At 41.0% G+C, this 24157-nt stretch overlaps 1 protein-coding gene across 5 annotated transcripts in view; it reads right to left on the reverse strand.

The window, feature by feature from the left end:
* Dcun1d4 (defective in cullin neddylation 1 domain containing 4) overlaps positions 1-23748 on the reverse strand; it is a 70256-nt gene extending 46508 nt beyond the window's left edge. Inside the window, exons 1-4 of one of the 5 annotated variants that reach the window (XM_047566943.1) lie at positions 23631-23701; positions 6669-6770; positions 1328-1398; positions 1134-1173 (exon numbers count right to left, since the gene is read on the reverse strand). Coding sequence is in view for 2 of the 5 variants with exons in the window: in XM_047566940.1 (XP_047422896.1) it covers positions 1134-1173; positions 1328-1398; positions 23631-23655 (136 nt within the window). In the remaining 3 variants the exon portion in view is untranslated. Of the gene's footprint in view, positions 1-1133; positions 1174-1327; positions 1399-6668; positions 6771-18755; positions 18775-22564; positions 22584-23630 lie in introns of those variants that run through there. The other 4 variants (XM_047566940.1, XM_047566944.1, XM_047566941.1 and 1 more) reach the window with 4 other exon arrangements.
* Positions 23749-24157: the final 409 nt, after the last annotated feature.

Consider the following 24157-nt stretch of genomic DNA (forward strand, 5'->3'; position numbering starts at 1 on the left):
CTGAGGAACGGGACCTCATCAGACACAATTTGCTGGTGCCTTCGTCTTGGACTCCCCAACATATAGAACGATGAGTCATCAATTTCTGTTGTTCATAAATTACCCCGCCCAAAGTACTTTTGTTACAGTAGTCCAAACAGATTAGGACAAGCAGGGATTCATATATTATGTAGTAACTTTCTAATTTTAAAATAGATTTTAGTAATTTTCACTGGAAGTTTAGTAACTATAAATCAAATGCCAGTTTCTCCTAACAGTTCAGAGAAATGGTCTCAAAGTATGGTCTCCAGACCAGGAGCATCAATATCACCTGAAAGCTTGTTAGAAAAGCACACTCTGGGGTCCCGCCCATCCCAAATATACAGAATCAGAAACTCTGGGGGTGGAGCCTGACAACCTGTTCTGAATAAGCCCTCCTCAGGGGATTATGCTAGCTATACTTTGAGGAACACAGGGCTACAGAGTAATTGCAATAATCTAGCTTCAGTTTTCTCACTCATAAATCATTACCTATACAAAACACACACACACACACACACACACACACACACACACACACACCCCTACCTTTCAAATCAAATCATTTTTGGTTCAATTTAACATTTATGGAATACCTCTCAAACAGAATTACTGTAGCACCTTTTTAGTATAAACTAAAATACTTTGGTTGAGAAAAAAATGGTATCTGAAAACCAAATGATATCTTAAAACCTAGAGAATTTTCAGCCCCTTTAAGGGAATTAAAGTGCTTTGCCATAAACCAGCATGTCCCAGAATAGACTTTCTCCTAGAAGGAGCTGTAATATGGCTGCCTTAACTACACCCTTAAAGACCTCCTCAACCAAGTAACTTGTTAATGCAGTGTTAGAACAACATAGAGCATTAATGGTTAGTATTTCTCTTTCATAATTTTTATTAGTAAGGGTATTTAAAATTAAGTAGTCAGTTACTTGAAAAGCTAAGGCAGGAGGATCCAGGTGTGAGAACGGCCTGCGCAACTTAAGAGAGACCTTGTCTCAAATGAAAAAATAAAAAGGGATAGGGATGTAGCTCAGTGGTAGAGCGCCCCTGGGTTCAATTTCTGGTACAGAAAAAAAGAAAAAAATTGAAGTAGCGGTAGCATTTACAGATACCTGTTTGGTGATCGTCTTGGCCAACGTCTTCTGTTAGATTCTGCAAGAAATATGTTTATTATTATCAAGAAATCACACTGCATACAGCAAGTATTATAAAAAATTGGTATCTTATCCACAATTTAAATATTTTTATCAAATACACTTGTACAAAATGACTAAACAATAGTTTTATCTTTAAAAGACTGACTTACTAGCTTATTAAGGGTGTGGTAGATCTTATGAATATTTGCCAGTGTTGAGAGATGAGAGTTCAGCTGAAAGTCTTTGAAAGAAAAAGGAAAAAATTCAGTGTCATTTATTTCCCAAACTGCAGAGATGGTTTAAAAGTAAAAATAAACAAATGTTGATATCTCAATTAATTTATACTTACATACAAAAAATGACATGCAACTACTGACCTGTCTTCTAGAAATAAAGTCTGACAATAATATTAAATTCCCAACCGAATGTTCAAGTTCATGAAATTTTCATGTGAATTCTAAGGTAAAATGAAAATACTGCAGTAACTGTAAAATCCTGTCAGCAGTGAACTTGAATTTAATAGAAAGATATAAATAATGTTAGCAAATTAAACAAGTCACACAAATAGAAGACAGATCTCAAAATGTGTTCACTTTCTCCTTCCCAGAAAATGATAGAAAAGCACTCCAATGTCCAGTATTTCTTACAATATATTTATTTTGTGGTTGATTATACAGCAGAGGAGCAAAACCCCTCCCATTTGACAAACAGATAAATCAAAAAATTGTCCTGCAGGCCAGAGCCCAATGATGGGTCTATGGGAACAGTTGCAGGCACTGCAATGTTAAAGTGTACCACAGAAGTAGAAATCATACTACTAAGGAAACAGGTCTAGATCAAAGAATACAACCATGCTTCACCCCCATTCATTTCAGAATCACACACTAAGGCATGCACAAGACTGATGAAGTTGCTCCATCCTAGAATCCTGCACAACATAAAACTATATAGTTAGTCTTATTAATTTCTCATTTCAAATATTTTTGTAAACTATGCTTGCATGAATATTAGGAATAAAAATACAAATTGAAAGTTTATGAATAATTTCCTACTTGAAAAAGTATCAATGGAAGTATATTCATAAAACATTAAGATTTACATTAGTTCCTTTTCCAACAACAAAGGTAAAAATCAGAGTGACTTTGAAAAGATACTATAAATATCCAACCAATGCCAATCTAACAAAAAAGAAAAGAAAAAGGAAGCCACCCTTCATTGGAATTTTTTTTTTTTTTTTTTTGAACATGCATGAGATGCAAAGGGCAGACCCAAAGATCAGATTATACCACATTTTAAGTTGTCTGCTGGGACTGGACCTTCTGGGCTGCTACTTCAAATCCTTCAAATCTAAAAAGCAAGTTGGCCTCCCTGCCACTAGTTAATTTCTAAGACTTGCTAGGAATCTGGTTCTGGCAGGGTGCAGGGCAAGGGGATCTGGAACAGTAAGCCCCTGACATCTACAAGGGAGCAGCAGAAGCAGCAAACTATGCTTGTGCATACACATGTGTACTGCTCAGGCCCAGTCACAGCCAGCTAGAATGGTCCAAAGAACCAATTATGGGCAGAGAGGCAGCCAGAGGAGGGCCTCAGGCTCTAAACAGGTCTCAAATATGGACACATTTGTTTGGCATCTCGATAATCTAGCCATGCTTAAAATTATGGCATTAAGTGGCACAGAATCTAGAACTTTCATCTTTATTGGTTATAAAGGCACAAAAAAAGTTCAGAAAAACATTTGGGGTATGCAAGTGTGTGTGTGCACACTTATTTACTTATGATTACATTTAATGAACACTGATGGTGGTCTCCAAAACCAAAAGTGACAGCCTTCTCCTGACCTCTAAACAGTTACAAGGAGCCAGAATGTCCAATTTTTGCAGCTTCCTCATCTACCACATCACCACAAACCCCTTTTTGTTCTCTCTGAATTTAAAAACAGGAAGAAGACAAATGATACATTCCATTACCACCTTGGAATGTTGAACACTCCGGGTCCCCCAAAACAAAAAACTAACACATAAAGTTTGAGGCTGTAGATTATCTTTTCACTGAGGCCACAACAGCTGGGAAGAGAGAATGGGGCATGCCAAAGGTCATACATGCAGTGAAGTCCTCCTGACCCCCTCGCTACATTTTGTCATTTCACCATCTTGCTGTTTATTCAATGTTAAAATTCACATCAGAGAATCTAAGGGAAGAATTCAAGTTAAGTCTTTCTCCTTCCTTTATGTGACTATGAAAGAAATAGAAAAGAAACACAAATTATCCTCAATCTGGAATTTCAGGACTTCATGAGCTGGGCCCTACCCAACTTCTTTCACTATACCATCCCACAAAACCCTTCTTTTCTAACTCCACATTCTATCCAGTGCCCTCTATTCCCAACAGAGTCCAAGGGTGCATACACACACTCACTCTGTTCCTGCCAAAAATACCACTTTGCTTTACAACCTCACTGTGAAGTTTTAACACCTGGCTCGAATCTCAGTTCTAACACTTATTTCACTTTCCTTATCTGTAAGATAAGACTATGAAATAATCCTTCACAGTGTTTCTGAAAGGATGAAAATATGTAATAAGATACCTATCACAATGCCTACATGTGTCAGGCACCTACCACAATGCCTGGAACACAATAAATAAAAGTTATTGATTACCACTATATTTGCTTACAGCATTCTACACACCAAATGGCCATCTAAAATAGTACCTACTTTCCCTAGTTTCAATTCAGGTCCAAAGTCAGAAATTTCCTTATGACTGAGGCATGTGGCCTGATAACATCTCTACAGCCTATGAGAGCATTGCTATATTTATATACCACCAACTGATGTTTATAATGACTGCAAGTAATCTCAACACACTGGAAAAAATACAGGAGTGTTTTACAACCAGATTGTATATGTGAAGTTTCACTTCACAAAAGGTAAAAAAAGTATAATGATTCATTTCACAAATCACGTTATAAGTCAGCAATTATCCTTGTCCTATCCAGTCTCTACTAATACCACCCACAATTATGTCACCCAAAAAATATATACAAAAAGGAAAAAAAAATGAAACCAAAATGAATTACCTTTCTTTAGTTTCACCAACATAAGAAGTTAAGAAGACATGAATTCAGGGGGGGAAAGGACAAAAATAGCATTAAAAGATAAATTCACAAAGGTTAACACAAATTGGATTTATGGTTCATCTGTTCAGTGCTCAGGGCAAGTAATAGACCTTGAAATCTAAAACAGATTTCACATCCTTAAGGCATAGATATTAGGGGTAAAGATCAAATGCTTTACAGAGAACATATTTAAGGAAAGCACTAACTGATTCATAAAAATCTCCTTCTGCTCATATTTCAATTCCAAAGGATAAATGCTAGGTTAAGTCAACTACATTCCATGATCCAATGGCTTTCCACAATAAAGTGGTGTCTGGGCTTCATTCTCCTGAGTGACAGGCACAGTCCTCTGTAGTCTTTATTTTAAAAGCAACGATTGGCTCTTCAAAGAGGTACAGCCTCTGTTTGACAAATAGCTTGCCCAAATTATTTTCTAGGTATTCTTCAAGCTATCAACAAATGCAGACTGAGCACAAAATTGTCTAGGATTTTCTGTATTACTACTCACTATGCACAATATAAAAGAAAAAATGAACACCACTAAGGAGGTCAAAGTCCATTTTCCTAAACTACCCTCTCTACAGAATCAGTTATGGGTAAGTTCAGACAATGATTGTCAATCAAAAGAATCGAATTTGAAAATTAATTTTGTTAATGGCGCCTGAGGGCCAAAAACAATTTAAATATATAAAAAGCAAATGCTTTCCTTTATACCCTAATAGTCGCTTACAAAATATAACTGGGAGAAGAGCTCACTTATAACAACAACAAAAAGCAATAAAAAAAAAAAGAGCAATAATACATTTGTAAAATACAAATGAGGAAACAAAAAATGTTTGCTGAAAGACATAAATGTAGAGTCATTACATTTCTGGAATGGAAAGACCCTAACTGTAAAGCAATCGCTTCTCCTTTCAATAAACTACAAACTGAATGCAAATACCTATCCCACCTGCCCTGCAGCTCTTCAGCCCAAAAAAGACATACAGAAAGGAGTCAGGGAAGCTTGGCAGACTGATTCTAAAGTTTATTGAAGAACAACATATTAGACTAGCCAAGAAACTTGATAACGAGTGAGGAAGAACTTACTCCATCTGATATCAATAGATATTATAAAGCAGAGGCTGATAAACCCTCTGTAAAGGGCCAGATTGTAAATATTTTAGGCTACCTGAGTCTTTTTCCTGCTACCACCACTCAGCCATTGTAGTTCAAGAGCACTCATAAATAATACATAAATGAGCATAGCTGCTTTCCAATAAAACTTTATAAATAAACTGGGTGGTAGACTACATTTGGTCTGTGGGCCTTAGTATGCCAATACCTGGTATAAAAACACAGTAACTATTAACAGTATGGTATGTGTGCAGGAGGATAAATCAATGAAAGGAGTTGATAAACATGTTTGTATGTATTCATGTATGTATAAATAAAAAATATATAATTAATGCAATTAAATATCATGTAAAATCCATAGAAACAAATTATTCAGTAACAGAGGGTAACTGTGGAACAAACTAAAATTAATCCCAATCCCATCCAAAAGGTACACATGAAAGGGAAAGCTATTCATGGCAAAAGAAAACACCTTATTATGGGCTCAGGACACTGCACACACTGCTTCTAATCATCTTCCCCTTGCTCATTCTGCTTAGCCACAGTGGGTTTCCTGCTGTTATGGTAATATTCCCTAGCACACTCACACCTCAGGGTCTTTGTACATGCTATTCTCTCTGCCTTACATAATCTTCCCTCTAGTGCAAACACAACTTGCTCTCATGCATTATCAGGTTGCCATTTAAATATCACCTCCACATAAAACCTTGTTAGGTCAACAAACAAGATCCCTTCTGCACTCTACCCCCTGATGATGTTTTACTTCTTTTTATGACATCTGTACCACCTGATATTCTACCACATATTTGTAAACTATGTATCACAATGTTAATTCTACTAAGGCCAAAAACTTGATCTTGCCCACTGCTGTGCCCCTAAAGCCTAGAATAGTACCTGGGACATATTAGGTGCTCAATAAATATTCAGTAAATGAATGAATGCAGGTATAAAGGTACCAAGACTTAGACGATATGTTCAGAGGATTTCATGTGATTTTCAGATGTAAGAAGTGTCATGGTAAAACAAGGAAATTCAAAAGAAGAGCAAAGATAGCAAATAAAGAACCTGCTTTTGAGTTTAAATTGAATATCAGAATATATAATTCTACCAGAGGGTATGCAAATTTAAGAGATAAACATGGCACATTCAAGCAGCACCAACTCTACTCAATGGTAATGTATCTACAACAGCTTTACATGATATGGCATGAGACTAAAGAAATTTCAACATGCTGGGTGCATACGTGATTCCAGAACCCTGGAAGTGCCTATCTCACTAACCTGTGCACTGCAGAACGTTGCTGGAGAAGTCTGAGAAGCACTCTTGCGGAAGTCTGGGTGCTGTGGGAGTGTTCTAATCAGGAATCTGCTAGAAAGACCACTCTAGGACAAAAGTGTAACAGGGATGACAGGAGACCTGGATTTAGAGTGGCCACTGATGGAGAGAACTAGAAGTGACTGATGTGGGAAATAAATAAGTAGGGCCTCAAGTTAGACAATGGCAGTAAAAGTGGAGAGGAGAGATCCTCCATACACTGGATTTGCAGAAAACAGCCATATAACTCAGAAAATTCAATTTTATTCACTTGACAAGTGGGAAAAAAAAAAAAAAAAGGACATTTCAGTTGTCCCATTAACTGTCCTCTCTCTACTTAACACAAGATGTGACACATGACTAGTCACTCAGTTTCAGTTTTTACACGCCAATCATAGTGCATCACAACACTGGATAAGTCTAGTATTTAAAGAAATGCATTTTTCATAAAACATGGTCCCTAAATGCCTGCCAGCTGCTCCAACTGGTGCTCAACTTAGGAGCCAGTGATCTGTTACAATGCTGGAGGAAGGAACTGGCTGTGCTGGATTCATCTGAGATGTTGTCCAATGGAGTGCCGACTACAATTATTTCCAGTGGTATTTTTAATACAAGTGATGTGCACCTTAAATGGGAACATCAGAAACAATTTCCATACAAAATGTGATTGTACTGCAAGAATGAGACCAAGTGGATTGCATACAGGTGATGAGAGACACCATGCCCTTGTGTCTGATTCTCTTCATTCAACTAGCTCAAGCAGGATCAGACAGCTAGCTGGCTGTGGCCAGACTGGGAATAAATCAACATCTTCGAACTTTTAATCCAAAACTGCTTCTTTCACTCTAGTTTATTTGTAAGCATTCTAGTTTATTTCTAATCAGAACAAAAAAAGTTCAGCTGTCTTCACACTCCATAAAGGGAAAAAGGCAGCAGCATTTCCTACCCAAGGTTGTTAATCATCAAGTTCACAAACTTAAAGTAAATAAATATAAAAGAAAAATATTAAAACAGGCTAAAACAATCTACCAACTTTTATTTAAGAGAAAAAAATGGGCCAGAGAAATAAAATAAATAAAGGGCATCCAAATAGGAAAGGAGGAGATTAAATTATCCCTGTTTGCAGGTAATATATATATAGAAAAACCTAAGGATTCCACCAAAAAAAAAATAATAATAATAATAATTAGAACTGGCATGAATTCAGTAAGATTGGAGGATAGAGAAACATATAAAAGCAATAGCTTTTTTATACTACAACAACAAAATTACTAAGAAAGCAATCCCACTTATAGCACTACAAAAAATAAGCAAAAACCTAGAAATAAATTTAACAAAAGAATGATCTTTACAATGAAAATTACAAAATCTTTTTAAAAGAAATTAAAGCAGACACAAAAACATGGAAAGATGTCCTTGTTCATGAACTGAAAGAATATTGTTAAAATGTCCATACACCCAAAGTGGTCTAGAGATTTGATACAATTACTATCAAAATATTAATAACATTCTTTACAGAAATAGAGAAAACAATCATACAATTTGTGTGGAACTACAGAAGATGCTGAATAACCAAAGCAATCTTGAGCAAAAAGAACAAAGCTAGAGATTACAGCACTTGACTTTAAAACATACTACAAAGCAATAATAACCAAAACAGCACAATACTGGCATAAAAACAAACACAGAGACCAACAGAAGAGAACAGAAAACACAAAAAGAAACTTATACATCAGCAGCAACATAAAAGACAACCAGAACATTGGAGCAAGTATCTTCAATACATGATGCTGGGAAAACTGGATAGCCATACTCAGAAGGAAAAAAGTAGACCACTCTCACCATATACAAAAATTAACTCAAAATGGGTCACAGACTTACTATTAAGACTCCAAAACTATGAACTTGTTAAAGGAAAATATAGGGGAAATGCTTCAGAATACTAGTCTGAAGATTCTTTGGATGATCCCCAAAGTACAAATTGGCAAATGGGATTACATCAAATTTAAAAAGCTTTTGTAAAGCAATGGAGAACAATCAACAGAATGAAAAGACAACTCACAGAATAGTCAAATGCAAACTGTTCATTTGACAAGGGATTAATTTTCAAAATATATAAGGAACTTCAGTCAGGAGCAAAAAGAAAGAAAAAACCAAATAATACAGCTTTAAAATGGGTACAAGAAAATGAAAAAAATTTAATAAAAAATTGGGCAAATAACCTGAACAGACTCATCTCAAACAATTATACAAATCACTGAAAAGCATGTGAAAAAATACTCAACATCATTGATCATTCAGGGAAATGAGAATCAAAACCACAATGAGATATCTCACTCCGGGTAGAATGGCTATTATGAAAAAGACAAAAAAAAAAAAAAAAAAAAAAAAAATTAATGCTGAGAATGTGAAAAAGGGGGAACCTTGATAACTACTGGTGGGAATGTAAATTGGTAGAGTCATATGGAACACAGTGCCTCGAAAATCTAGAAATGATATGTAAAAGAAAGGAAGGTTAGTAGAAGAGGGATAACAGGAAGAGGGAGGAGCAGAAGGGAATTGGGGATTGAAATCAAATTCCTTACATGTATGATTTTGTCCAAATGAAGCCAATTACTATGTATAATTATGATGTATAATAAAAAAATTAAAATGCAGCTAGCATCTGATCCAGCTATCTCACTACCAGGTAGATATATCCAAAGTAAGTTAAATCAAAATGTCAAAGAGGCATCTATATTAGCATGTTTACTGTGACACTATTCACAATAGCCAAGACATGCAATCAATCATCATCAAAAGATGAATTAAAAATGTGGTATATCTGTGTAGATACACATACACATATACATACATACAAAACAGAATATTATTCAGTCATAAAACGAATATAATTCTGTCACCTCCAGCCAACATGAGTGTAACTGGAGGACTTTTATGTTCAGTAAAATAAGTCAAGCAAAGAAAAGACAAATACTTCAAGTTCTTACTTACATGTAGAAGCTAAAAAGTTGATCTCAAGAAAGTACAGAATAGAACAGTGGTTATCAGAACTTGAAAAGGATATGGAAAGGGAGGAATGGATGGAGAGAGGATAGTTAAAAGGTACAGGGGTGCAGCTGGGGTATAGAAGAAATAATTTCACTGCTCTGTATTACAGTAGGATAAATATGGTTGACAACAATCAATAACTAGTACAGAAGACTGCAAATGTTCCCAGTGCAAAGAAATAATACATGTGTAAGGTAACAAATACATCAATGACCCTGATCAGATTATTACACGTGGTATACATGTACTGAAATGTCATGCTATATCCCATAAATGTTCCATTACTATGTGTCAATTAAAAACAAAAATATATTCTTTAAAAAAGCTTGTATCTGGTATTTGAAAATAATGTATGTTGTTTTTCTGATTAAAAATGTTGTCCATTTATTTCTCTACCAAACTAGTAAAACTGTCTAATAAAGCTACTGATCATTTTTTAAAAACAGAAACAACAGTGCAGAAAAGATATATAATACCAGTGTTATGGACACTTTATGGTCACCAAACTTTCATGAAAGTATTTTATTATTAGCTAAACTCCACCCTGCCAATCAGTGAGCAATGTTCTCAGATATAAACATTTTAAATACAGCACTATGCACTTAATAAATGCTTTTTTGATGACAATGAAAATGATGAAACAAACCTGTAAAGTTTGGGGGACAGGGTGAAGGCAGAATAATGACCATGTTGTTGCCAAAAAAGTGAAACAAAACTGAACAAAATTAAAGGTTATCAAAATCAGCATTCATTCTAAATGTCTCTGGGACAGAACAAAACAATCTAGCAGTACAGGGTTATGCCTCTCTAACTGGGAATCAACATGGAAGCCTTAAAGGGTGCTCCAAGCCATGGGTACATAGCCAACCTCCTGAAAAGTCAATTTTACTGTGTGACGTGGAAAAAGAAAAAAATTTCTTGTTAAAACCAAATGTGTACTATTGTTGAGAGCCACTGTTTAGGCTTGCCTTGCTTCTTTAAAACCTCTAGAAACACAGCCCTCTTTCCTTGCATTTCAGATAGACGAAGGATAAGGATGTCACTGGTGTGGAGTAGGGACCCCCACCAACTCACAAAGGATATGTCACAACTTCTGATTTCAATCACTGAGATTTTGGATGTCTTATTATAAGAATATTTTATTCTTATAAAAGAAATCAAGTCCTTATGAGACCCCACATGATGTCTTATAGAACCTCATTCCACTGTCCTTGTTCACTGTTACTCCAGTCACACTCTTCCTCTTATACTCAGGAGTGGCATTTACTGTGCCCTTTCCCTCAATGACACCTGACATTGACAAGGCATAACAGTTGTCTTCGTCTTCACTGAAATATCTACTCAAATGTCACCTCATCAGAGGTCTCCTGTTTCTCTATCCAAAGCAGTACCTTCACCACCACTGGATTCAGACTCCATGGCATTTATCACTTCCTGATATATTTTTAAGAGCTTTCTAGAGATTTAATTCACATACCATATAGCTCACCTGTTTAAAGTGTACGATCCAAAGGGTTTTAGTATATTCAAGAAGTTACACAACCATCACCAAAATCTAATTACAAAATACTTATCACTGCATTAGCAGTTACTCCTCAATTTCCCCCTCACTCCCTTCAGCACTAGGCAACCATTAATCTACTTTTCCAGATCTACAGATTTGCCTGTTGTGGACTCATACAATATAAGGTCTTTCATGATCCCAACACTGGGTTATGTACATTTACATCTTTGTCACTCTACTAGAGCTGAAGTTTCAGGAGGACAAGGACATTTTTCCTTTATTCACCACTCTATTTACACTACTTAGACTAGCAAGGGCCTTGTACATGACAAGTATGACTAAATAGGGGAATTAATGCTTTAAAAAGTCACTAGATTTAGCAGCATGGAGGTTACTCCTATGACCCCAGCAAAAATTGCAACGACAGAACTGAGGCCATAATAAACTGAAGGGGCTGAGGAGAGAAGAGGATGAGGAACAGAACATGCCAAGAATGGACAAGCTGAACAAGAAGCTTAGCTTTGAAGGGGAGAGTAGATATGCACATGGACTTGAGAATGTGTGGAGTACACGTTTTATATGGCAGAACTTGAGCATATTTAAAATGCTAATCTTAGATTTGCTTAATATCCTGGAAGGTTACCATGGCCAGAGCATAGAAAGGGGCAGGTCAGACCACGAGTCAGTGCAGACCTGTATCTGAGCTAAACAATACAAAGCATATGTATTTTAAAAGTATGAAATGCAAGTTTAAGAAAAAAATTACATTAAAATGCATTCTACCTCAAAATGACTTGGAATATAAAATCTACTATCATAAAGTGAAGCATACTGTTAGTTGAAACTATAAAAAGAAGTGTTTTAAATGATCTACAATACCGATTTACAACTTCGCATACCAATTGATAGTCATTAGCTGAATGAGATGGCACAGGTCTTAGCTTCATTTGTAAAATAAACATACACATTTGAGGCTAAGTGATTAAAACAAAGACTTGAAATGACTTTTCCACACTGCAAGACCAGGAAAATCCAGAAGCTAGGTTTATGGATCAGTTTCATACTACATGGCCTTCATTGCTAGATTTAGCAATTTCTTTTTCTATAAAATGCATGACAGTGCCTGTCCCATACGGATACTGCAAGGATTAAATAAGTTACTGCTGCCATGTGCTTAGAACAGAGCCTGACACAGAACAGGTACTGCCCTGGTGTTGGCTATTATGTCAGAAGGTGAGGAGGAATGGTCTGTCTACTTCCCAGGGTGGGGACACTGGAAGAGCTGCTACACCTTTTGAGCCCTCTCCCTCAGGGCCAAACCAAACCCATCTCACTCATCTTCTTACAGGAATCAATTGGCCACACAGGAGACTCACAAAACACTGATGCCAAGGCCCCAACCCAGAACAATTAAATAGAAATGGAAGTGAGTGGTCAATCTTTTCTCAAGCAGCCCCAGATGATTCTAATGTGCAGCGCCCTCAACTCAATTCTACCCTGACAGCAGCCAAGCCGTCCTGGAACAACCTCAGGGGAGGCCCCACAGGACTCTAACTCACTCAAGGGCATCCCATCTATATGGAATAAAGGTCAAGATCCAGAGAAAAGGCTCAGGGCCGAAACCTCCAGGTGACAGCAAAAGGAAACAAAGGTAGCAGGGGTGGGAGGTGTTAGCTTTGTTCACCTCATCTATAAATATTTGCTACTTACAAGGCACAAAAGTTGAAAAGGGGTGCCAGGGAAATGGAAAATTGATAAGGAAACCAGGTCATTGCAGGTGACTCAGCATTTTCATCAAGCACAAGATCCAAAGTGAAAGCCATCCAAGCCAACCGCACCTGGCTTTTTCCTCCCAAGTCTCTCTCAGAGCCCACAGAAGAGGACAGGAGAAGAAACCAACCACCCAGGAGAGGGGGGTGCCACCCAGCACACTGCCCTGCTGTGCGATCTCCAAGGAGGCAGTCACTTCAGGTGGCACAATTTGGCTACATTCCCAATGTAACAAGGGAAAGGGGCTCTAGATTCCTTCCCACCCCACCTACCTACTGAAAACAGATCCACGAGTCATTCAAAGGAAAAACCATCCTTAAATCTTGCTAATGTTACCAGGTCCCACAGTTAGGGGAGAGAAGGTCATCAGAGAGCCTGGGTTACAGTCCCAGTTGTACTGTGTCCTAGCCGAGTTCCCTGCACATTACCCAACCAAATTCAGCCTGCCTCAGTGTTCCTGATACACAGCTGGAATAACTTACAGGATCCTCTCCATGAGGCTACTGAGAGGATGAAATGAGATGATGCATGACAAACACTTAGCACTGCGCAGGCCCCTACCACACACCAATTGAGGCTGATTATTTTAATTCCTACAAGGCAGAAGAGTCTAAGATGAACAAAACCTAAAACAGCAAAAAGTAAAGACAGGCCAGAGGAACAACAAGGTGATGCATCTTTAAAACTATTAATTCAATAACCACTGGACTTGACTGGACAATTATCCTCAATTTCCTGTTTAACTAAGAATGAGTAACCTGTAGTCAAATTTTGGGAATGGTATCTGTAGACAGGAGATATTAAGAGGGAAAAATATTAAACTTACCCTAAACTACAAGAAATAAATAGAAGGAAATAATTTCAAAATGTTACACAAAAGCTATCAATAGCTCTACCAAGAAGTCTTATATTTTCTAGCCTTTCTGCAAGTAGACTATCTCCTGAGTTTAAAACTTTCAAGAGTATTTCAATACACATTTAAAATAAAATCTAAGACAAAAATGACTACTTCATTAGCAAATGCCCCTCAGTTGATGAATGGATAAAGAAACTGTGGCATATATATATACAATGGAGTATTACTCCACCATGAAGAATGATAAAATTATGGCATTTGCAGACAAATGGATAAAATTGGAGAATATCATGCTAAGTGAGATAAGCCAATCTCAAAAAACTAAAGGACGAATGATCTCGCTGATAAGCGGATGAGGACGTATAATGGGGAGTGGGAGGTGTTAGGGTTAGGGTTAGGTTTAGGGTTAGGGATAAGGAGGGTGGTAAGAATGGAGGAAGGAAGGACTGTGTAGAGGGAAAAGAGGGGTGGGAGGGGTGGGGGGGAAGGGAAAAAAATAACAATGAATCAAACAACAATGCCCTATGTAAATTTATGATTACACAATTGGTATGCCTTGACTCCATGTACAAATAGAGAAACAGCATGTATCCCATTTGTTTACAATAATAAAAAAAAAAAAGAGGGGGGGGAACTTTTCCTTGCCATGATTCAGTTGCCCAGTGAGATCTGGTTTTTAACTGCCTGCAAACCAACAGGAGAAGGGATGAAGAGGAGTAGGAAAGGCCATTTTGAAATCCTAAATCCTGATTCTGCTGGGATCACTCCAAGAAGAAAAGAACCAAAGGCAAAATGGAGCTAACCGTACCAACCTGCTCTGCTATCATTCACAAATCCAGGAAAAGGGAAAAAAAATGGAATTTCGAAATGCTCATGGAGTTACACAAAGGATTAAATGAAAAGCACAAATAAAATGTTAAGAATAACATCATTGGCGGTGGAGAGACACCCAGATCCTGGAGTCACAACGCCTCAGAAACTCAATTCAACACTTCCAAGCTGTGTGCGCGAGAACAGTCCACCTTTCTATACCTCAGCGTCCTCATCTGTGAACTGGGGCTAAGAGGCCCCACCCTGTCTGCAGGGGGCTGCTGGGAGGATTCTGTGCCTGTGTTTGTCCCCCAGGCCTTGCACCTCCTTTCTGCCTCTGCCTCACCTGACTGCCCTTCCTCCTCAGCTTCCCTTCCTCTGTGCCTCCTCTCTAATCAGGCCTAACCCCTCCCCTGCACCCCTGCACCCCTGCCCACTAGCTCACCACTACTCTTCCTGCTGCCACGGTTCTCCTTCCCACCCTTGCTGCTCCCTCAGCTCGGGAGCCCACCCTCCTATCCACCTGACCCCGCCTGACTCAGCAGCTGTCATCCATCACTGCCCATTACTTCTCTCCCCTAAACTGAACTGCCTGAAAAGAAGGCTCCTTAAACACTGCGCCCCCACACCCCTACTCCGCCTTGTTTGTTACAGCAGTGTCTGGCAACAAGAACCCTCAGATGTTTGCTAACGGCTTAAGTAAGGGAACGTCTCACTTGAGTCTTTTCTCTCCTGCAACCTCTTTTCCTCTCGCCGGGTTCCTTATAAGGCCTTCACACAGTAATCATTAGCAACAAAAACACTTCATGTGTTTTAGCTCGTTTGCTCCTCAGGACCACTTCTGACCTTGCCTTCTCCTTCTTTCCCCTGCACTCACCCCAACTCTACTCCCAGAACACCAACTCCTTGCTGTTCCTCACATCCAGGCGTCTCCTGTCAGAGCCTCCACAGTGATGCTCCCTTTGCCTGAATGGCCCCTTCCCCCATCAAATCTTATCACATTGTGAGGCCTTCCCTAACCACACTATTTAAAACTACTAGCCTCTCTCTATCACACTCAGCCAGGTGCCTGTGCTTACCGCTCCCCCCTTACCATACAAAATGTACCATGATTTACTTACTACCTGCCTCCTGCCTCACACAAGAATGAAAAAGTCTTGAAAGATGAAGAACAGGACCTGGTACACAGCAGATGCTCAATATTAACAGTTGGTGCCTAAACAATTCCATGTCCCACCACAAACAATAGGTAGTTTTATACATGAGGACTCAGCGCACAGAGTAGTTGAATAACTCACCTACAGTCACATAGCTAATAGATGCAGAGCAGGGATGTGAATTGACATTTTGACTCTAGTGCCCACACCTAACAACTAGGCTTTCCTGCCTACAATCTGACCCACACGGCAATTACATCATTACAAAGGAGCATGTCTTTGGGTCACAGAAAAGCAAGAAAAACCTTTCACTGGAAAATCTTCCAATAGAGCAAGTGATCTAACTCAAGACAATCTCGCACAGTAAAATACTAATTATCAGATTTATCATTTACACAGCACTGGTAGTTTTTCTTTAGATTTAACAGTTCAGTGTGTGAAAACAAGAAAGAGACTTATTGTTCCTTTTAGTACTATAACTAAGAACAGCAAAATGACAAATTATCAACTAACATAGAGGAAGCCATGGGAAGCCAAAAATCTGGTGGTGGTTTGGGCCTCAAGAGGACTTGAGTGACCTTTCTGTAGTAATGAACATGTTCTGTATCTTAATAGTGGTCACACCAGTATATATTTGTCAAAATCCACTCAACCATAATTGGTACAATTTTATAACAGGTACATTATACATCAATATGGTTGACTAGAAAATCTAACAACTATCAAATACGATTTTGGGCTACATGAAATTAATATTACACTTACACGCACACACACACAAACCCACAAATATTTCCACAGTTCATATTCCCAAGCCAGATCCCAAACGATGCACCAGCTCTTAAGCATCGATCAGTAATCAGAAAAAACAGATCCATCTAATGAGATCCAGTGAACTGGTGAATATGTGGTTCAATCCTGCCTGAACAAAGGCAAAGGCTACAGGAACCACCTACAAGTGACATTACCTGTGTTCCCCTTCAGTCCTTTGGGTCACCTCCGAACAGAGCCCACAGGCAGCCAGGGTGAAAAGGGAAACCAATACACTTCTCCACAAGGGCTTCTACTATGTATTTAACCACTGACAGGTCTGAACATGGATGTGTCTGAATTCTTAGTTGCCAGCATCAGAAACTAACCCTGGCTAGATAAAACAGAAAAGTGATTTTTATATATTGGAGAGCTCACAGAATCTCTAAGAAACACTGAGAACTAAACCTATCAGTTATACAACCAAAAGAACACTGTGGACACACAGCAAAGTACCCCACAGACAGGACAAGAACGAGACTGGGCTTCTAAAAATAATAAAGATGCCACCACTGAACACCCTCTGGAATGGCCACCATCAGTTCCTACCTTCTTCCCATTATCTGCCTTCACCTTCAGGTTCACATTTGGGGAAGTGTGTATCTAACTCCACCTGTTAACGGTAGGAATTCCCAGAGGAAGAGCCAGGGCCCCAGAAGACTGACAATGACCATTATACACACAAATGCCTGCTTTGCAAATCTTACTGATACAGACAAGCAAGTAAGGAAAGGCTTTCAAACACATTCATGGGGGGGGGGGGGGAGAAACCTTAAGCCAGGCATGGTGGCACACGCCTGGTAATTCCAGCAACTCAGAAGGCTGAGGCAGGAGGATCTCAAGTTCAAGGCCAGTCTCGAAACTTAGCAAGACTCAGCAACTTAGTGAGACCCTTGTCTCAAAGCGGAAAGGGGGGGAATCCTCAAAGATGGAACTAAGAAAAAAGTCATAACTAGAGGTAATGGCAAGCAGGGGCTTTTCATAATACTAAGTGTTTTATTCAGTATATTAATTTCAAAACCCACAAGCCTACCTTCCTATGCTGAAAATAACCCATCAACAATGTTTTCTAAAGAAAAGCAATTCAAAAGTGGAGTAGAAGGTACTTTAGGAAAAAAAAAAAAATCCTTAGATCTGAAACTGTCATACAATGATTACTAAAACATATAATTCTATCTAAAATGTATTTCAGTGTCTTTCTTCTTAAAACACAATTTTAAATGCATGTTCTGCTTAAAAGAATAATTCTCAAGAGGTTCCTCTTCTAACCTGAATTTCAAAATAAGAAAAAGAACAAGGTATGAAAAGCTATTAACACCAATCCATGCTGACCAACTGCAGCGCTGGCAGTACTGATGTAGAACTCACTACAGATAATTTTACTTTAAAAATTTTACCTCCAATTCACACATTTTACTTTCTAAATGAAGAAAGTCTTTCAGTGTTAACTTAAGAAATAAATCCTTAGGAATAGGATATGGTGATAAGACAAAAAACAAGAAAAGTTGAAATACTCTAGGCTTCCTAAACAAAAGACCTGCCATTCCCACCCTAACCTTCTGTGACATGAGATTAGAAATGGACACAGACACATTTAGACTCCTTCTGTCGCCTCCCACATCACCAGCATTTCAATCTGTCCACACCTTTAAGACTGATAACTATTAAAAAAAAAAATACTCCTTAAATTAATTTGCATATGGCTGACTTTGTAAAAGAAAAGAAATTTAAAGGCAAAGAATAAAAAAGTGAGTCTGCATCCCTGGGAGGAAAAAATGTAAGATAATGAAAAAGGACTCAGAAGCATGCTGGATAGCAGCAGGAAGAACAAAATTTTCTAGCTAATTTACAAACTACTCAATAGCTGACTCTTTAAGTTCAATCCAATATATAAGCACTAAGCAAAGCATCATGCTATCACTAAGTGGACAGATACAGTCCCCAATCTCAGGAGGTAATAATCTAATTGGAAAGAAATTAGTAAGCAAGCAGTAATTGTCAAAAAAACATGAAGCTGAGCAACACAAGTAGGCAGAACTTTGGAGATCTAATGGGGGGGAGCTGAGGGCAGTTCACAGAGGCTGTTCATCCACACCTGAGTTCTCATTCTGAAGAGTCCACATTTAATTGAGCAGCTGGGAGACTTCAAGTTTCTCAAGTAGGCAGGGGAATCCTAAGTGCAAAGATCATTCAAATGGTGACTGAGAAGACAAAACAGAGGTTGAGCCTGGCAAAGACACTACTGGTTATCCCAAGAGAAAGATGGGTCAGACCCACAGGTGCAGGAAGAGGGGATGTGTGAGGAAGAGATGCATCCTCTCCCTCTCACTACCGACCAGGGAAAGAGAGGGTAAGAAATGCCTAAGGTTCCAGTATGGATTATTAAAAGTTACTGCAGTTTCATTAACCAAATGAAATAAAATTAACTGGTTTTGGTTTCTTCTTTGACTACTAGGAGGCTCAGAGTAGGTCTATTTTCAACAGACAGCAAGAATTTCAGTGCAACCTTCTAAGTCCATATGCAATTTATTTTCCTTCACTTGATAGGATTTTATATTTAGTAAGTCATCCCTAATTCTTTTAGGATAAAGCAGAAAATAAATTAGCAAGAAAAAAAAAAAAAAAAATGAGACCAAGCCAGAGAGAACCTTGTAAAGTAGCTGGTTCAGGCATATAACCTGTAAGCTGCCAATCCAGAGCCTTTTCAGCACCCTTACTCTACCCTAACAAAGGCCACATCCTACAACAGAAGCCAAAAAATGTCAGTCTTTTACTTGCTTAGCCTCCCTCAAAACTAGCAGTAGTATGAAATCAGTTCTACCAATGACACTGAAACAAAAGTCTTCAAGGTGAGCTTCTAGAAAAAAGGCCCTAAGAGGGAATTTTAAGGAAATACACGCCTTCCTTCCCTGATTTCTTACATAAGCATGATGTCTGGTGCTGCAGCAACCACATTGCAAATGTGAGGCTAAGAGCTTGGATCAAAAGACAAAATACTTAAAAGGAAGAAAAGATGCAAATGAGACAGAATAGAAAAGGCCCTGAACAGACACCTCTACGATTCTCCCTCCCCATCAGTAAGCTGTCTTCAAAAGATGTTTCCACAAATGACCAGGACTGGGAGCTGTTCACTCTTCCCCCAAGCTTTCTGCAACACCCTGGCATAGAAAGTCTGTCAATATACAACCTTTATAGGGTGGTGGCAGTGAGTGGTCTTTTGAGAGCTTAATGCAGACAGGCCAAATACACATGAGCAGATCACCATGTCAAATGTAAACCCATGCTAAGTGTAAAATCCTGACAAGACGAATGCAGAAATACTGGGATCATGTGCAAGAGCTGTGTGCCTGCAGGAGCCCACTCTTTGTCTATGTAGGCTTTACCCCTTAAGTCCTTGCAGAGCAGGCCATGCTGTTTGCCACAATAAAGCTCATTCAGATGGTTTTGCTTGCTTGCCTCTTCATGATCTCTATCTGGAGTTGAGCAAAAGAACCCAGGGCTGAGTTAGTGATGCTAAGAGCCGGGAAGACTTGTAACACAAACAGCCTTGTTCTTAATGACATCATTAAGTCACTTCATAGGTCTCTAAAACACCTATTTCTATACTTCCTGCTACTAGACAACAATAAGCCCTATTATTTAAGTCATTTTTAGTTAAGTATTGCTGCTTGCCAAAAGCACCCTAACTGACAATATAAATCATCAGGTCAGTTTCTGACAAACTTTATTTTTATACTGCTAACAGGATTATTAAATATTAATTTTTAGCTAAAATTATCAGGTGATTATTATTAAGATGAGAAAAATGCAAACATACATCATAAACAGGAAGAAGGAAATAGATTAGTAAGAGCTGCTATAAGTAGCTAAAGATAAAAACAAAAGGAGACAATGATAAAAGTTTGAAAAAAAAAAAAATGTGATCAAGTGCCAGCAGGAGCACATCTTGGAGCCAGGAACAAAGAAAGAATAATATGTATACAGAAGTCCTCAAAGGTGGAAAGGATGAGGGGACTTTCTTCTGGTTCTATTATAGACAAAGCTACCTAAAAATTCTTTCCAATATAAAACAGTCGAAACCACTAAGTATAAGGAACACCTGTTTAAATGCAAGGCAAATTCACAAGAAAATAAAAGACCTTCCCAAGGAACCAACATCAAAGAGGATCCTAAAAAACAGAGCAAAAAGTATAAGCTGATATAGTGCAGGAGCCCAGGCCTTTGGGAACTGGAAGGGACAGGAGTTAAGCACGTGCAATGGGCACTTGTCCTTTGTAATGTACTAGAACCACAGAAAAAGGTAGATATGACTAGCGTAATATTTTCTTTAACTCTTGAAGACAATTATAGACAGCTCTTATATATTTTCAATCTCTTTGCTTTACTCTTTGCAAAAGCAAATCCCAGAATTAAATGCTTGTTTTTGAAATATGTCTGTATTACACATTTACATATTACAAAGGTTTTTCTTGGACATTTTAACCACAGGCTTAAGGCAAATATGAAAGATATACATTATTTCATACACCAATCTTTTTCAGACATTAGAAAAAGAATCATTATGCAATAAACATGGAATTTCAATATATTTATAACTATACCAAACTGCTAATCTTAGAGGACTTTTTGGTAAGATTTTTATCATTAGGGTCATTAAAATACCTTCTAATGACCATGTAACCAATACTTTCCTATTAGCTATCACAAAAATAATCATAATTTCTATCTAATGTTACGAACCTCTACATTAGATTTGGGAGTGATCACTGTAAAGGGAACTGGGGAAAATGTAATGGTTGGGTATCTACAAGCTGAGAGGAAGGTCTTTAATATTAAAGACAGAAGGAATTCAGCCCACAGTTAAAAAGCAAACAAACAATAGTCTCATTTGCTTCCCACACTTACTGAAAGCTGAAGACATCACATATTCCCTGTACTCACCCTTCATATGTTCATGCTAGCTTTATGAATAGGGCAATTCCACCCCAAATTCCATCAAGCCACCTCCATCACTCAATTCACTTCAAAAATTCCCTTTATCCTTTAGCAATCCAAATAGCCCAAGAAATAACAACAAATAGTTTATATCATCTTCATAAGGGACACATCTGTCTCCACTGCGTTCCCATATTCATATGACTGCACCTTTCAACTTAGGCAAGCTTACACGTACGATGCACACACCTTCCTAAATGCTGCTTTAGCGTTGCTTCTTGAACCTATGTGCTAGATGGATCTAGACTAAGCATTTATTCTACAAGGGGAAATGCAGGGGAAAATAAACTCGGAGATCAAGAGTCCAAGAATAAAAGGACTGGGCTTGGCTTGGGCTCTCCCTCCCGGGCTGATACAGTCCCAGGGGACTGGAAAGCCTCCCGAAAGCGCGCCCAGGTCGCCTGGGGAATAAAGCACGAGTTAGCAGGGCAGGGAGCCTCTGAGGGGCGCGCTGCATTCTGGGACTCGTTTCCACAGTTACCCACGTGCACCCAACCCAACCGCGGCCCGGCGCGGCCCGGACTACAAGTCCCAGAATTCCGCAAGACTGCCTTTCCCCTTCACACCCGGCGACTGGAGCCAGACCCTAAAGGAAACCCCTAAAGCGCCCGCCCCGCGCCAGGGGTGAGGTCGCGCTCCCTAGAAGCTGCGCCGGGCCTCCAGCTTGACCCTCTCGCCAGGGAAGTGGGTCCCGAGGCATCGGCTTCCACACCTGATGACCAGAAATTAGACAACTGCGTCACAGACTGCCAAACCCACGGACCGCCAGGGACCCCGACACCTCCCCTGCGCAAAACCCCCGCCGGGCCTCCAGGGCCCGACCCCTCCGGCTCCCACCGCGGAAAACCCGCAGCCCGCGCCCCTGCCCCGCCTCCCAGTCCTGCAGCCCGAGCCCGCGCCAGCGCTGACCTCGCTTCCCGCCGCTCCGGGAGAACCGTGGCCAGAGCCAACCTCGGGACACCTCCCCCGTCCCCTCCACCCCAGCCCCGCCCCCTCCTCTCCGCTCGCCCTGAGGCTCTGGGCTCCCCCCTCAGAGGGACCGGGCCTCGACCGGGGAAGAAGCACCCCTCCCAAACACACCGTCCGACGCCCCCCGGCCCGGCGCGAACCGATCTGGACATGACAGTACTCCTGCCACCTCCCCTTCCTAACTAGCTCTTCACCCCCACTTCGCCTCCCCCACCCCTGCCCCCATCCTCCCATCCCACATCCTCCCCACGCTCCTCTTCCTCCCGATAACCCTACCGTCCCAACACCACCCCCCCAACCCTCACCACTCTCGGTCACCCTACCACCCTTCCAGTGCCCCTCCCGCCCGCCGGACTCCCCAACTATTCCATCACACCCCAATGCTTCCCACTATCTCGCTCTCCCGTTACATCAGCCCTCGTCCCTTGCCCGCCCTCCTGCCCCGCTCGGCCGCGGCCCCCGTTCCCCCACCCCATTGTTCCCCCCACCCTCGCCATCCAGCCCTTCTTCCCATTGTCCCCGCCCCCGCGCTCCCCTCGCACTCACCCGCCTTTCTCACGGAGCCGCCCGCACCGCTCAGCCCCTTGGAAATCCTCACCCCTGCGCCCCGCTCGCTCGCTCGCTCCCTCTCCCCCGCCGGTGCCACCCCCGGCCCTGCCGATAGCGCCCGCCGCCGCCGCCTCCACCTCCATTCACCCCGGACACTCGGGTCCGGGCCCTTCATCGCACGTCCCACCCCCCTCCCCCCAACATTGAAATGGAGCCAGTCCCCACCCCCCTCACCTCCTCCCGCCCCGGGCAGGCCGTCCCCTTCCCCCCACGCCCGCCCCCGCCCCACGCCGCCCGCGGCGTCACCGCCTGCCCGGGCCCGGGAGGGGAAGGGGTGGCTCCCCGTCAGGGACTCCCGGCGCTTTTCGGGACAGGAGGCGTGGGGCGGGAACAGTGGGAGCCTAGTGGAGAGTGCTGGCAATAGCTCGGACCGGCCGGGTGGCTCTCCACTACTCACTGACAGCTGCAGCATCCGAGTGCATTTTCGGGCAGCTCACACCCCGCTCGCCGCCCAGGCTCCCGCGCTCGCCTCGCGGTCCCCCCACCGGCTCACCGCACCTCGGCTCAGAGCTGAGGACCCGCCGCCAGGCACTCCGGGCCCGCCCATCTCGCCCTCTTCATTGGCTGAACCGGGACCGAGGGGCCGCCCCTCTTGGTCTCTCATTTGACAAAGGGTGTGCCGATAGTGCCGGTCTGGAGCTGGCACGAGGCCCCGCCCCTCGATGTCTAATACGATTGGTCCAGGCCCCCAGTCTCCGTAACGCCCCTGGCGGAGGCCCAGCTATGGAGTAGCAGGTTGGGCCTGACCGCTGTCAGTCATCCCCGGGGGTCCGAAAGCGCGTGTAGGGGCGAGGCTGGGGAATTGGTCCACCTTGACCCTGAAGCCCCGCCCTGAGGCGGGCGGGATTGGTGGAGCTGGAGACCAACCGAGAAAGATGGGTCGGCGTCTGAAACAAAGCACGCGAAGTGTTCCCCAAAGAACTG

The sequence above is a fragment of the Sciurus carolinensis genome, chromosome 10 (assembly GCF_902686445.1).
Source record: "Sciurus carolinensis chromosome 10, mSciCar1.2, whole genome shotgun sequence".
Taxonomy (NCBI): domain Eukaryota; kingdom Metazoa; phylum Chordata; class Mammalia; order Rodentia; family Sciuridae; genus Sciurus; species Sciurus carolinensis.